The sequence below is a fragment of the Haliaeetus leucocephalus genome, unplaced genomic scaffold (genome assembly GCF_000737465.1).
Source record: "Haliaeetus leucocephalus isolate CR32 unplaced genomic scaffold, Haliaeetus_leucocephalus-4.0 Scaffold251, whole genome shotgun sequence".
NCBI lineage: Eukaryota > Metazoa > Chordata > Aves > Accipitriformes > Accipitridae > Haliaeetus > Haliaeetus leucocephalus.
This window is the reverse complement of record NW_010972687.1, coordinates 7,977,160-7,993,045: the sequence shown is the minus strand read 5'-3', so window position 1 is coordinate 7,993,045 and position 15,886 is coordinate 7,977,160. Positions and strand designations below refer to the sequence as shown.

General features: G+C 35.4%; 1 protein-coding gene across 1 annotated transcript in view; it reads right to left on the bottom strand.

Moving 5' to 3' along the window:
• Positions 1–201: 201 nt before the first annotated feature.
• ERCC6L2 (excision repair cross-complementation group 6-like 2) overlaps positions 202–15,886 on the bottom strand; it is a 36,910-nt gene continuing 21,225 nt past the window's right edge. Inside the window, exons 10-14 of the mRNA XM_010568675.1 lie at positions 11,659–11,730; positions 10,334–10,479; positions 5,083–5,178; positions 3,621–3,720; positions 202–360 (exon numbers count right to left, since the gene is read on the bottom strand). Of these exons, the coding sequence (XP_010566977.1) occupies positions 202–360; positions 3,621–3,720; positions 5,083–5,178; positions 10,334–10,479; positions 11,659–11,730 (573 nt within the window). The remainder of the gene's footprint in view (positions 361–3,620; positions 3,721–5,082; positions 5,179–10,333; positions 10,480–11,658; positions 11,731–15,886) is intronic.

The following is a 15,886-nucleotide window of genomic DNA, read 5'->3' as shown; positions in this document are numbered from 1 at the left end:
GTTTGATTTAAGGAAATTTATCTGGTCTACATCAGAGTGAGAAATTAGCATGCCTATTTCATTTAAGGCACTGCATAGACAGGTACTGCTTAAGTTTCACCATTCTTTTTTATAAAGTGTTCCCATACAAAATTATGACAAAGTATCTCATGAGGAAAGGAAAAATGTAAAGCTAATAGCCAAAAGCAAAAGGGTAGGACTTCACACCTCCAGGATGTCCTTGGTAAGACAGGACCCATGAGTCCTGAGTTTGAAAAGGTTATGGATCCCAAAAAGCTCTCCTTGATGTTCCTTTGATCCTTGCACTGCCTCGAAATACCGCTTAGCATTTTCACTTCCAACCACCACACAGTGAAGTTGCTAAAACAGAACAACACAAAAGATTTCAAAAGTGTTTGCTCCAACAACATGTCAGAATTTCCTGGCATGCACATTGTATACACAGCTTTCGTTGGAGCAGGCAGAAATTCCTAAGGGAGGATATTTTGTTTTCATTTCCCTGGCAGATGTTGGTATAATAGATTGTGGTATAATAGGAACCTGTTTGAGTTTACTGAATAAAAAAATAAAAATATTTCAAGTCTTTTACTACACTGTTGTCCAATATCAGACACCTACTATACACACTACTGCCACTCCTCGATATCTTGACTGCTCATCTTTCCTCGAGACTAAATTCTTAGTATTTTTTCATAGTCCTATGCATTGTATGCTTACTTGGTAAAGACTAAATAAAGCCACCTGATTACTCCTACTGCTCTCTGAATTCAATTTTAATTATCATGCACTCTTGCTAAGTTGACTGAACAGAAGTGACTTCAAAATCTTCCAGGTAAAAAGGAAAGACAAGTAAATAGTTTGTCAGGGAGAATTAAAACATTTTTGAAGTCAGACAGGTTTAGCTGCATTCCAATGACTGCAAATTTTCAACACTTACATAATTGGTCTATTTGACTTTAAGTGGAAGAAAGTAAAATCCATGGTTTTAAGGATACCAGACCTGTAATATTTTTTGTAACTGTCTCTAAGCAGTTGGTAGTTCTTCAGTTTTACTCACTTCTAGTTCTAGCACTGAACAGGTATTTTCCTAGACAGCACATCTCTTGAATTATGTAGGCCAGTAACTATACAGTCAAGTTCTAGTTTAATTTTAGCTAAGCATAGTTTATGTCTTTCTTGAATTATGCATGGTATTTACAAAAGTATACTTTAGGATACATATATAACTTATTTGGTTTTCTATTATGTTAGAGTTCAGTTTTATTTACATCAGATTCTTCAATCACATATGACTGGGTCAGACAATCAAACACCACTAACAGAAAAAATTCAGCAATTTTAAAATCAAATAGATCTCTCAGTAAGAATACACTACAAACATGACAAAGCATTTTCACATAAATTCATTTCATGAAAAGGATTGATGACAACATTTAGCTCTCTGAGAGCACATTTGTATAGTTCACCAAAAGCCACACGTCCACATGCACTCATGGTGTCTGAATTTTCAAGAGCAGAAAAATGCATTTTCTTCAAAACTTACTGAAAGTTTCCTAACTGTGCTCAAGTGTCAATAGCAGGAAATGCAATCCAACTGTAAACTAAAAAAAATAATATCCCAGATTTACAATTACTCTGTTTACTGCTTCATAATCAACCTGAAAAAAAACCACAAGAGCCTTTCAAGAAGTTTTATATGTGCCTTTTGGAAATCCAAACAGACAATATCCAGGTGGTCTTTATCTACAAGATCACCAATTCCAAAGACATCCATGAAGCATGACTCCACTTCTTCAGGATTTTAGTGAATATAGTCAGCCGTACTCTGCTATTGCTCATTTTGTTAGCCTTTCTGAGACCTCTCCTACTGACACTTGCTGTTGAAATGAATCCTCAAAAGTACTTTGCACAAGAAAAATTTTGGAACAGGATGCTCTGTAAGCTTTTCTGTGAATGTGGCTATAAAAAATAAATCAAGCAGGTTTTTTGGAATGAACTCCTTTAAACCTTGCTAAAGCCATGCCAATACAGCAGTACAATTCCTGCTCCTGATGTGTTCGAAAACTAAATTATTAGCTTTTATGTTTTTAGACCACTGTCCCTCAAGAATAGTTTTTGGACTTACTGGGTTTTATATTTAACTTGCCTCATTAATATATGATTTCAACTATTAATACAATGTCTTCTTCATTCTGAGCTTCTGACACTGTCTCTGAAAATTGCCCAAATACCTGTGAGTGCTTCAGCCCATCACCTACTTCTTTTAATTTCTTCTTAACAAGTTTCCACCTTTTTATTTAGATAATTTTGTAAGAATTAAACAGGACTCTAATAGCTTTTTGGCTTCTACAAAACACTGAATTTAAATCAGATAAGAGTCACTGTTACACTTTTGAAAGTAGCATTTTAAAGCAGGCCACACACGTTACTGAGAGCAGCTCAAGATTTGATCTTCCAGCTGTAGGTTCTCTGACTATCTGCTCTGTGAAATCAGATGATCTTAGAACCTTATTCTGATTTGTCACTTACTTAAATCTTAGGAGGATAATGACAATCTGTATACTACTGCATTTCCCACTCAATCAGCCTCCAACCTGCTCCTTGTAAATAACCCAGCTACAAGAGCCGCTTGTCACTGAAGACTCATTACCAAATTTTTCCTATTTATGGCCAAAAATTCAAATTATTAGGTTAATTCATCAAATTTCATAAAGCTTTCTTTAATATATAGTATCATTTGCCCACTGAGGTGACCTACTTTGTCTTTTCTATGCAATGCATTCTTCAGGACAACTGTATCTCCATGATTTTCTTCCTTTCTCCAAGTTTCTATGCCTATAATGTCAGTATCTCAACTCAAAATCAATCACTTTATTTCTTTAACTTGCAACTTTTGTTGAGAAAAACATGTTCATATTTCATCTAGTTTCTTATTATTCTGCAGCCAGCTCTTTGTTGTTCATGTTCAAGTTTGCCTATTTTTTGTTTTAATTCTGATCTCACCAGGAAACAGTTGCTAGATTATGGGTTCCTCAAACCACACACATTGCTCTTCCCAATCTTAGGTGTTTAAACCTATCAATGCAAATAGAAAAATTTGGAGAGAGCAAGTGTTTCAGGTTGAGTATTCTGGCAAGCAACATCACTTATCATCTTTGTAATAGCAGCAACTACAAGCTGTTTCCCCCTCCTTTTATAAGCAAGTTTTCACAATCAGGAGAGTAACAATGCCTTCTTGCTTGTCTTCTATAGCACCAGCAAGATTTTTGCTCTACTTACTCCAACCTTTCATAAGAAAAAGCTGCCTGAATCAGACTGCTGCAGGTACTAACTACAACTCTCGCAGATATATTTTACAAGTCTTTAAATAAAACACTTCTCTGTATAACCCGATTAATGTTAATTGCATAATTAAATTGTCAAAAGTTACAGAAAAACTTGAATACAAATATAATTCTTTTTTGTTCTTTGATTATCACTAAATGATATATCTCTGCTTAATAAGTTAAGATAACAGCATGTACCAAGGTAAACTACAATTTTGCTATAGGCTAGCTTAGCTTTCAGTCACTGAAGCCGCTAAAAACCATCTCCCAATTTAAATAGTTTGTGAACTTTACCTGTTTATAAACTTGTCGCAAGTACATCATCTCCTCCACAGTTCCCAAGGATATCAATCTAAACACTTTAACAGCTTTGTATTGGCCAATCCTATAAGCTCTGCAAGGACAGTGGCATATTAAAAACCATTTTTAATCAATAAAAAAAGTAAGAGACAGCTCTCAGGGGTAGTAAAATAAATGAATAAAAGCATTCCAATAAAACAGGAGTATTCTAAATAATTTATAAGTTGGTTGTTTGATATTTTTTTTTTATTTTACTTTTCCAAGTTTTCCTCAGTATTTTATTCCCTTTTCCTTTACCCTTAGTTTTCCATGCTTCTTCCCAGGCCTATCCAGCTGAAAAAGCTTCGTCCTCAGTTTGTATCACAAGGCCTGTCCCCCACCTCTCTTGAAAACACATCTGCCACAGTTTTATCTTTTTTTTTTTTTCCCTCTCTGTCTCCATCTGCTCTTGCACAAGATATCCTCCTATTTGCATTATATAGGAGTTAGATCATGGATTACTTGGGGCAGCCTGTTCTTTCTTATCTTTATAAAGCACTTTGCAAGTAACAACATCATAAAAACAGCTAATGAACTGGCAGCGTTCTATCTAAATGGTAAATTCTGAGACTTCTAATAAACTATATTCCAAAAATTCAAGAGAGACTGAACCAATTTATAGAAATGTGATCTTACAAAGATTCTTTGAAGACAGTCCCTTTCAACAATACACATTTCAAACACATATTTCTCTAGAACAGGTGCACATAAACACCTCTCAGAAGTCAGAAAGACCCTTAAAATGAAATTACATAACTGGATGGGACAACAGAAACAAGTTTATTTCTGCTTGTGAAAATGTACAAATCTACTGGATTTTGAAGGTTTCCAATATTCTTCAGCTATTCAAAAGTCTGTCCTGAATTCCTAGGAAAACATCCTATGGTCAAAAAGCCTTGAAAGAAAAACCCAGATTCCTGGAAATATTCCAATGGCACTTCCATCAGAGATAGAAGTGAGTGCTGAAAAGACACTAATCTCCACACGGGTGAAACAGAAAAGAACATAAATGTTTTTCTTCAAGGATTCTGGAATTCAAAATATCACTTGAACTAGGGTCAACTACAACCTACTCTGTCCTAGCAAACAAAGCAAAAATGCCATCCAGCTACACACACACACACACACACATTCTCAAGATCACAAAAAGTTACAGTAACTATGGCTTTCTTTCCTTAATGACCCCACCGTCACAGTGCCACAAAAATAAAATGGAAAACAAGAAGTAAAATTCAGGGTTAAAAGTAAGAACAAAGCTAAAAATAATATAGCTGCACATTTCTTACTGGTTTGTGGACAAGTCAGACTATGTAAAAAATTTCTTCCCTGAGGAAAATTTTAGTTGGACAATCAGATTACAGAATCAAAGCAAAAGAAGAGTACAACACAGATCAAGTTCTATACTTTGAGAGTGTACCTGTCAATAGCTTGAAGATCATTTGCTGGGTTCCATGTAGGATCGAACAGTATAACAACATTGGCACCAACAAAATTAAGACCCAGTCCACCAGCCCTAAAAAGCAAAAATTAAAAAATAGAACTATTTGACAGTGAGAAAACCTTTTTTTTTTCCCAGTGTATTAGGTCCATATTGGTATATCCTTCCACAACATAAAAAAAAAAAGAGCACAATAGAGATACTAACAATAGTGGGGTACAGCTTTGTGTTACTGTTGCGTTAATAATCACCAAGTACTCAAATAACCACTGGTGTAAAATGCAGTCTTCTCACCTAAGTAGCAAGAAGATTACAAACTGTATGACTAGCTGAGTCATAACCAACTGATATCACCTTGATATAGTAGAAGACATGACTGCTATTTCATACCCTCTGAGCCCTAAAGAGACCAACTCCCCCAACAATCATACTGAAATACATAACCACTTTTATGCCAGCTAACATTACAGAAGCAGGAAAACTATAGCTTAAATAAAGAGTCTGCATTAGATTTTACTTCCTCTAATCCCCGTACATAGTTTTGACAATAATGCTATGCAGCTTCCACTAAAATGGTCACAGTCTAGGGTAAGTCATATCTGTAAGAATTAACAACTGTCACAAGTACATTTGTACAGTATGTCAGTCAACCGTTAAAAATGAAGTTGGCCACACAGCTGCCTATGAGCAACAATCATACCAGTTATTCCAAGGAAAAAAGTCACTGTAAGAAAATTGTCTACTGTGGGGGTTAGGAGTCACAGGAGTACCAGTTACATCATCTTATAACATTCAACAGCTGTAGTCTGCTTTCAGGTAAAGCCTGCAAGCCAGTAAAGAATTTGAGCGTATGCATAACCTGATGTACCTAACTAATGCCCTGCTGAATCCAACAAAACTGCTCAGTTACTTGGAGTTTGGCATGTGCATAGCTGAATGATTTGATAGGAACAAAAGTGAGGAATATACCACTTCTCATCCAGCTGCAAAACAAGCAAATACTGAAAACTCTTTTCAATTGGCTCAACCAGCATTCCTACAAAAAGAGGCACGTTCCTAAATAAGTACACGCTAAATACTATTATTAATTTAACTATTAAAACAATTCTTCACATTAACATAGACAGCACTAATTTCAAGTGTGGTTTTTTCCAGAATGAGGTACCACAAAAACAAAAGTCAATCCCATTTAATTTACCAAGCAGCTAGTTTTAACAGATTACATTATATTCTACTTGTTTAAAGCAGTGGGAAAGGTAAAGTTTCCACGTATAAGAATGAAGACAGAAACCAAAAGCTTATGGAGCCCCACCGCTTTTTGGTCTTCATGGAATCCTTGTCAATGTAAATACAGTTGTGGCCTCTTCCTTCCAGGTGTGGTGTGGTGTGCGTTAGTTAAATCTGGAAAGGGAGAGGATGTGGGAACCTGCCAATATTAACGGAGGTTTCCGGAGGATGAGCGTTCTCAAAGTTTGAAATGCTGAATAAAAATCTTTGTATTTTTCAGAATACCTTACTGTATTTCGGAATTTTGGTGTATTTCTTTTTAGTGAGGACAGAATTCAGCCTCTCATCTTACCAAACCAACCCTGCAGTCAGACTGAAACGTTAAGTCAACATGTTTTTCCAAATACTTTCTCATAAAATTTGCAATATTTGGAACTGAAATATGAATTAAACCTCAGTGCAAAGCCTTAGTGCAAGTAAAACAGACTGACCATAAAGATTAACTAAACAGGATACTTAGCTTTATAAAGATTTTACCTTTCCATATTTTTAGGTATGCCGCAAAAATTCAGATATTCCAAAACAGAAAAAGAATGGCTCCTACATCCTTCATGGGCAGAATGAATGCAGTAGTTACTTTGCGCATTGTAAAGAATATCTTCCATTTTAACTATCATTTCAACTATCTGCTAGTCATTACTGCAAGATGGTCCATGCAAATTACTATAAAATGGCTCAAATGAAGATCCCTGTATGAAAGGTCTCATAGCAGCTGTGTTACAAACAACAGTTTTCAAAAGATCACCTTACTTAAAACTGCACACTGTGTTAAATAAATGGCTTGTTTTTCTATCCTGCCACTGACAACTTAATACCTCCATGTTCAGAAATTACAAAAAGTATCACATTAGGAAAGTTTCCATGAAAGCTTTGACTATGTAATTCTATTTACTGAGGTAAGTTTTTTTATAGTTAATAAGTTCTGTTTGAGTGATATCTCGTAGCTGACAGTTCTTTTGAATTTGATTGCATGCTCATTAAAAATGATTTGCAACATAGCTGTGAAGAATTCAAGCTAAAAAAAGCCCTGTAAAAGTAGCGGACAGCAGTCCAGTAATTGAGAATGCTGCAGGTAGAATGGAAGTGTATACTGTAATGTTTCATAATAAAAAACTGTCTAAAAATTTCTGTAACCATCACCTCTTCATCATCTAAGCACTTCTCTTTACATAAAAAAAACCCAGAGAAGCAGAAATAGATTTTAATTTATAATTATCCCAGAGGAATTAATCTAGAGGAAGACTAGCATGGAAAACCTGAAAAGAGCAATTTAGCTTTAAAGGTAGGAATACTCACTGCTTTTATTTCTTCCAGAACACTATGATGGAACAGGACTATGTAGACTTCACTATTGTACATACACAGTTCCCCTTCTTCAGGCTAATCAGTGTCAATGGAGTTGCAAGCTCTGACATTCCTCCATCAAGTTACAGCAACTCCAGCAATTATTTTAATGTTTCTAAGCATGCCTCCAAATGCCCCTCTCTTCTTCCAAATAATCATATATTTTCCCAGCAACACTAGCACAGGACTGCAGTATTCTGAAACTGATTATACTTAACGAGCCTTAGCAGTTCCAACAGATGTATACCTATTTTTCCATAGAGCTCAAGGCTGAAATTCATGACATATACCTAATGGTTTGATGGAATTTACAAGCTCTGAAGAAATCAATCATATTTTCTGTCAACACCCATAAAATATATTTATCCATATAGTTGTATTAGAGTCATAGCTATCTATAAAAGCATTATGGATAGCTATATGACTGTGTTTGATACTAACATTAACTGCAAGACTTGAGGTCAAGCTATAGAGATAGACAGATTTTTATTTTTTTATTGTTTAAGGCCCCATTTCTCAAAAAAACTCACCAACCAATTAAAATCAGGATTTCCAAATGTTTACGGGCAATACATAGGCAATTCCAGGCAGAAACAGCATTTTGCTGGTATAGAAAAAATGGAATACAAAACCATGAACACTGTAAATTTAACAGTGAATTCATCACCACTGTCTGCACTGTAACTCACTAATTTATAGATTCAGCTTCCTGTTTAAAGTTGTATGTTAACTGTGCCAGTGGAATATAATGGCAGATTCAAGATCACTATGCAGGGAATTCACCCTTTGCAGAATGTATTTCTGTAGCCAAAAGACTGTGCAAGTATTTTCAGCAAAAATCAACATTTGGCTCTCCAAGCAATGGGACTTTCAGAATACATACAAGTTGACTACACAGAACAGTTGGCCAAAAACTTTGCAAGAAAGTACAGACAGAAGAGTATGACCCAATTCTGTCAACTTACCATAATATACTGTAAAGTCCTAATGCCTGAAATCTGAGTAAGAGGAAAGATGAATCTCTTGCAGAGTAGAACTAGAATAAATCACTTTCTGATTTCCAAACAATTACCAAATTAAAGCTGCTTCCATTACTGTATATCAAGCAAGCAAAAAGATCACTTCTTGTTATCTGTGATAAACTACACAAATAATTGTACCTTCTGTTTTGCTTATTAAACGCTAGTTATATTGACTGCAATTCCATCATTGTTTGCTCCTTCCATTCACTCAGTAAGATGAGAAACACTAAAAACAACAGAATCAAGACTTGCGTCTCAAGCACCACCAGCCAGCACTGAAAGCTCACCAGTCTCTGTATTCACAAGCTCTCATAACAGAGAGGAAAGTCCATCTCTGTTTACCTGACCTTCATTTGTATTTCTATATAAGTTAATGGAAAAGAACTGAAAAGGTTATGATCACACAACTAGACTGGTAGAAGCACAAACTAGAGAGTCTTTTCTTATGCTACAGATGTGCTAATTCCCTGCTGTCTTCAGAGACAAGGAACAGGGACTCACAAAGGTCTTAGGGACCTAGGGAAGCTGATGGCCAGATTCCACAGTTGATGGAAATTACAAACAAACATGCATGACCAATACCACAAACCTCTTAAAACCCTGCCCACATACACCAGAGAGTATCTGAAGACAGTTCTGACATGCACTTGCAATAGTCTTTAAGATTATGTCTGACTTCTAATTAAACAGAGGTAGTGTGGATCCTCCTATCTAACTCCAACATGCACGCTTTCAATAAAGGACTAAAGTGACTGTATAGGCAAGAACAGCACTTTCATCGAGTTTCACGGAGTTTTCCTCTGGGCAGGAAGATTAAAGCTTCTCTTTGTTCCCTTTCTGCCCTTGCCTGGTAACAAACTTCATTCAAGAAGAAACATAGAAGTAGCCAGAATTAAAAATAAAGAAAAAAGAAAAAAATAGTCATTAATTTTAGTTGAACATATTGCTCTATTTCAAAAGAATTCACTATCCATCATAGATTGCTAAGCAGATCCAATAGGTAAATACATTTTTAAAAGACAATCAAGGATTGTTTGAAGTATTTTAAATAGATATATGCTAATTAACATGGTTAATAAATTACAGTAGCACCAAGAGATAATTTTTCAGTTCAATATAGCATTTCAAGTTCACGCTCACTTGCTAATTCTACTAGTACAGTACAAGAAATTGAGTTTGTCTACAATAAAATGAAAGCTTTTTGTGGATAATAACATCATAATAATAATAAAAATAACAATAACAATAACAACAACAACAACGTTTTAATAATATTTAAAACTGGTTTCCTCACTCCTACAGCAACTGGAAATTTAAAACTAGGATTCAGAAGACCCATTTGTTTCAGATATTAGAAGTCCTCATAAAGCAGAGGAAAGGGGAAGGGAGGAATTCTCCAGATACTTTAAGAAGCTTCAGACCACAGCAGTGAGTCTATGTTTACTAACAGACAAGAGAACAATTCACTTCCTTAAAAAAGTGACCCCTCACAAGGTCATCAATCAAAATGCAGAGTAACCTGTTCACTAAGCATTAGAAAGGCAGAATGAAACAGACTAAAAGTTAAATTTTCTTACATTGTAGATACAAGACATATGTTAATTTCTTGAATGCTGTTGAACTCTCTTACAATTCTGATCCTATCTTCTGATTTTGTATTTCCATCAAGTCTTCGGTAATCTAGCCCAGATGCCATACAGTATTGTTCCAGCACATCTAGCAACTGGGTGGGGGTGGGGAAAAAAAAAAAGATTAAGTGCTTACTGTTATCTTTTTAATTAAACATAATCACAGAGGCCATGTTTCCCAAATATATTTGCAATAGACCAAGCACTGAAAATGAGAGTAGATCTTCACCATTTTGGTATTAACATCCTTGACTCTCCTTAGCTGTGATTCTACAGCATTCAAGGTGATTAATGTTGGTCTGCTGTGGTTTCACTCGGTCCTCCAACCCTGGCTGCCTGTCCCTTCTTTAAGTGATGCTGAATCAGTTCAACCCAATAAGCTGGCAGACAACTTTTAACAGTTTCCTACCATCTTAGTAAATTACAATGACTTGAAATACAGTAAATGAGCACCAGAGCCAGCACAGAAACACACTGATATGCACAGTCAGTTCAGAGGGATGGAGTGACAGACCACAGTAAGCAGCAGTCAGTCTGGTCTTGAACACCCTGAAGGACAACCCAAGAGACATGAGCATTTTACTACAGCATCTAAATATTAAACTTGCAGACTTCCTTAAAGCCACAAAATTATTAAATATTTAAGACTCTGACCTGTCATTCACACTATTATTTTTTAACACTTTTTAGTGCTATCATTACAAATATTTAAGTAAAGAAAACCATACTGTAGATTGCACCATTTCAGGAAACACATTATTCCCTAACAAGAAAATCAAGGAGCAAGTCCCTTAAAAGTGAAATGCACATACACCCCTAGCTCCAATTAAACATTGTTTTAAGTTCATACCAACTAGTGTAGTAAGTTTCAGGGTGTAAGTTTCATCACTGCTGATGGTCAAAAACCAGCAGAACAGAGGAAATTTAACTACTTTCAGTGCTAACACAAAGATTGTATGATACTTCCATCATAATTTGCTGCTCTAACTCAAGACATACCAGCTGAACTCAGTATGAGCTATCTACATCTGAAGTAATACAAGAATTTTAAGAAACTCTAAGGAAGGCAGAGTGTTACATTTGTTTTGCTGTCACCATTTTTATCAAGCGATAACATAAGGTTTCAATATGCTTCTGGAATACAGCACACTATCCTTATCGTTATTTCCCATAGTACAGAGAGAAAGGAAATGTGGTTGACAGCTGTCATCTCAGTGCTTTACACTTCAGAACTCACTGCTGCAGTTAATTGATAAAAATCATACGGAGCTCACCTTTGTGGAAAAGGAGAAAAGAAGAACTTTATCCTTAGTTTTTTGGAAGTGATTTAAAAGCTGCTGAAGGACCTGTAAACGAACCACAGAATACAAACGAAGAGGTTTTATCTGCAGGTCATCTCACACACACTTACATGTGTTTTCAACCTTTAAACAGGCTACACTGTAATTAATTGTTTGTAAAGCCAAACAGAGGCATAACAAAAAACACTACTAACATAACAAATGTGCCAAAGGTAATGGAGATGCTGGACCTATGCATTTTTCAGTGATCTACATGGAAATCCTGCTGTAAAAAGGCAATCATATCACTAACAGGTAAATTCAGAAGCTATTTATGTCAGGGCAACAAAATATTACTTATCTCATGCACTAGCTCACCTTGTGAATTTTTGCATTTAACAAATGCACAGAATTCCCTTGAAAACATGAAGGTCTGTTTTAAGTTTTCTGTACTACATCTGAGTTCAGAACTTCTTGGAACTTGTTTCTTAAAATAATCAGTGAGATCTATGCCCCTCCCCGCTCCCACTCTCGTCTGTTGCTCTGTTTACAGTAGGATCCAGCTTCCCAGACTCTGCACAGACCCTGAAATGCCAATAATCCGCCCACACACAATGTTCTTCTGGTGGGGAAGCAAATAATCCAGAGCCTTGTGTATAATAGTGATACTGTTATTTTCAACAGGAGCATGTCCACATCTGGCAATGGCAGCTCCAGAGTACCATGCAGAAGAAACACACAAAGGGGAAGAAGGAATTTTCTGTACCATGTCTGTAGCTTTCTCCCACTGGGCAATAAATGTTTTAAAATTTATATTTATTCAGTGATAAACAAACAGTTAATCAACACTGATTTCAGTAAAAGCCTAACAAATCTTTGATAACCAAATAATGATGAATATTTATATTAATTTTACAGTTCTGGATAATGTCTAGAATATAAAATAGTAATTATACATCACTTACAAGCCCTTTTGTATATGTTAGCCAGCCAGTTTTAAGTGAAAACAAGGTAGAAACAAGATAATTCTTGCTTGGTTTCTTTGTACAAGAACATATAAACCAGGATTTATTTTACTGAGAAAAAATCCGCATCAGGTAATTTAGCAAGAGCTAAATGACTTACATTTGCATTTTATTTAGCCACATTAAGAAAAAGAAACAGAAGAAAAAGTGACATGCTTTTAAAGTAGAAGGAGTTTCACTACTGTATTGTTGTTGTTATTATTAAAGTACGGGTCAAATAATTAATTTCCTACAGGAGAACAAACAAACAAATCCACCCAGTTTGTTTAAATAAAATGGATCAATGTCATGCCCACTGAGATTTCAGATATTCTGGAGTAAAGAACAGGTCTGACAAACACGGAAAAGTAACGAATGATTTTGCACCAAAGAGAAATAAATTCTGTGCTTGCGCACCAGAGTATTATCCTGAAAGCTGTTGGTCTGAAAAAGAAATACTTCATCATACCCAAGCAAAAGTTACATGCACTTTGTAAGAGCCCACATGGATTCAAATGCCTATCTCCCCATTACTATACATTGTGAGTTGCCTGACTGATGAAATTTTTACCTCTCACATTTGAGAATACCTTGTTTGTATACAGATGTCCAAGTTACCCTACGGTGTTTTTAAACCTTTAAAACCATGCCTGCCTGCCTGGGTTAAGTTTATGTTTAATGGCAGAAATTACTATTATTTGCAAAGTGCTCTGATAGACTTCCATTTTCCCACTGAACTAATGATAACATGCAAGGCAAAAATAAATAAATCAATCCAGGAGATGTGTATTAAGAACAGTATTCCAAAACTGCACAAATGGATGTCTGTGGAAATATTACATGTGTAGTTTAAAAAAAAAAAAAAAAAATTATTTCAAGTACCCAGACATTTAATAGCCCTTTTCAATTAGAAAGCATATAGAGTCTCTCTGAGCTAGAATTTTAACAATCAGACAAGGTAGTAATGAGAATTACTGCAGGCTTTTAAAGTTACCCTCATTCATCTTGACTTTTTTTCCAAGCAGTCCCCAATACTTCTGTATGGACAGTCTGCAATCTTTGTGTTTCAAAAGCAATGGAATCATTTGTCCTTGCACTTTGCAGGTCCACACTGTCTTACTTCATGAGAGAAAAATGGTGGTTTCCAAACAAGGCACACTCATTTCAATTCTCAAATATTCAACTATTTCAAGTTAAAAATCTAGGCATGAAATTCACCTTGCAATAGAAAGTGTAAGCAAGTCTTCTGAAAACTGTATGTTCTGCAGTATGATTGAAAATGAGGGGTAATTCCACAAAAAAAAGCTGAAGCTTAGATCACGTTACTGCATTATTACCTATTTCCCACTGTAACAAGGACATATTAAGAGTCATAGGTGTACCATCAATGCTTGTATGTGTACATTTGGATTACAGGGACTGTTTCTTCCAGGCTCTTGTTATAATCTTAAATTCAGAACAGAAAACCTGGGGCAGTACATTGTAAATGCTACAGCTTGCAAAACACACAGAGATGACTGCAGCCACAGCACAAGGTAGGACATGAACACCAATATGCCATTCTCTCACGCTTACATTCAAGCAATTCTAGTTTTACTGGTGGCGTAGGCATATTCCATAATACAAAAAAGTACGTTTCCCTGTGGTTTTTATCTCTGCTTGGTGAGAGAACAGAAGATACTTTAAGTTGATAGGTTAATCTTTTCAGCTCTGCAAAACAGTTAAAACTGCTTAGCTATTAACCTTCATAGACAAAACCCAGGCTTCCCCCCCGCACGCTGAATAAATTCAAATAAATGCCACAAACTTTTCCTTTGCAAATATGCTCATCTACAAAAGAATAATCACCTGCGCCAAAACTTCTGAGTAGCCTGTAATTTAAAGGATTAGATAATACCTATTCAGTCTATACTATCAGATGAAAGTTACAGAAGTATTTCAATTAGTTCCTAGAATTTATTTATAGAACAGAAAATGTGAAGACTACAGTGGTACATGGCTATGAAAAATATTTTACTATCATTTGTTCATTTATTTCCAAACAAACATGTTAAAAATATAAAAGGTAGTTTTCAAGCTCTAGTATCTGTTGGCTCTCCTCTGATTACTTTCTGATGGTAAGAGGACCTTCTATATTTAAATACCTTCTGAATTACTTTGCTTCCAGAGCATAAAAATCAAAATCATCCCAAACAGCTTTTTTTTTTCTAAATTCAGAATAGAAAACAAAAAAGTTAGACAGTATTTTCTCACAGGACAAACCTTCAATGCAATCAGCAGAAAAACAAAACAAAACAAAAACAACCAAACCACCACAACACCAGACACATATGAAGCGATTTTTTGCATCACAATTATTCTGAAGACAAAATTAATGGACTCAAAAAACACCTTATTTTTCAATGATGGCTACTTGGCCCACTACATAAAACTCCTCCTTCCAGGCACAGAGATATCACCACACAATCCAGAATATTCTGTTTACACTAAGATGTATTTCATGAACTGACCCAAAATTGAAGTTCCCCCCAAAAGAGAAAGCAGGCTGTCAATGTAAGCAATTCTATCAATAATTCTTAGATAAATTGGGTCCAGTTTGCAAGGGACTGAAACATACTGTAGATTTCTAAAACAAAGCATCACATATACAAAACCAGAAGTCATCAACAGTGGAAAAATATTCTGTAAGTCTACTGGGCTGTCATAAATGCAGCATTTGAAAAATGCTTCTATTCTACAATTCATAAAGTAAAAAACAAATCAAACAAGCAGAACCCCTCATAACAACATAAGATCAGAATTTCTTTGGTTGGAGGAAAGAAAGGTCCATATTGCTTTGTACCTTTGCCTACTACTACTGCAGTGTAGTGTCTGATCTGACTTTTTAAACAAGTCAGAGTAATAGAATGTTCTGTGAAACAGCAATTTTTTTTTTATTTCCTTTCTTAGTTTTCTACAGAAATTTATATTGCACTTACCCTCTCATCTACCAAACATACTGAAGAAATATTTTTCAATATAACCATTACTTCAAAAACACAAGATTGGATTTTAAAATCCAGTTTCCCATGATATACACTGCACTTTTTTTAAAAAATGGAAAATCTCCACACCTAGGCTCTTCTCAGGAATATGTGCTTATTTAGGGTTTGGGTTTTGTCTTTTTTGGGGGGACTTGTGGATTTCTTTGTCTTGCTTTGGCTTTTTTTTTTTTTTTT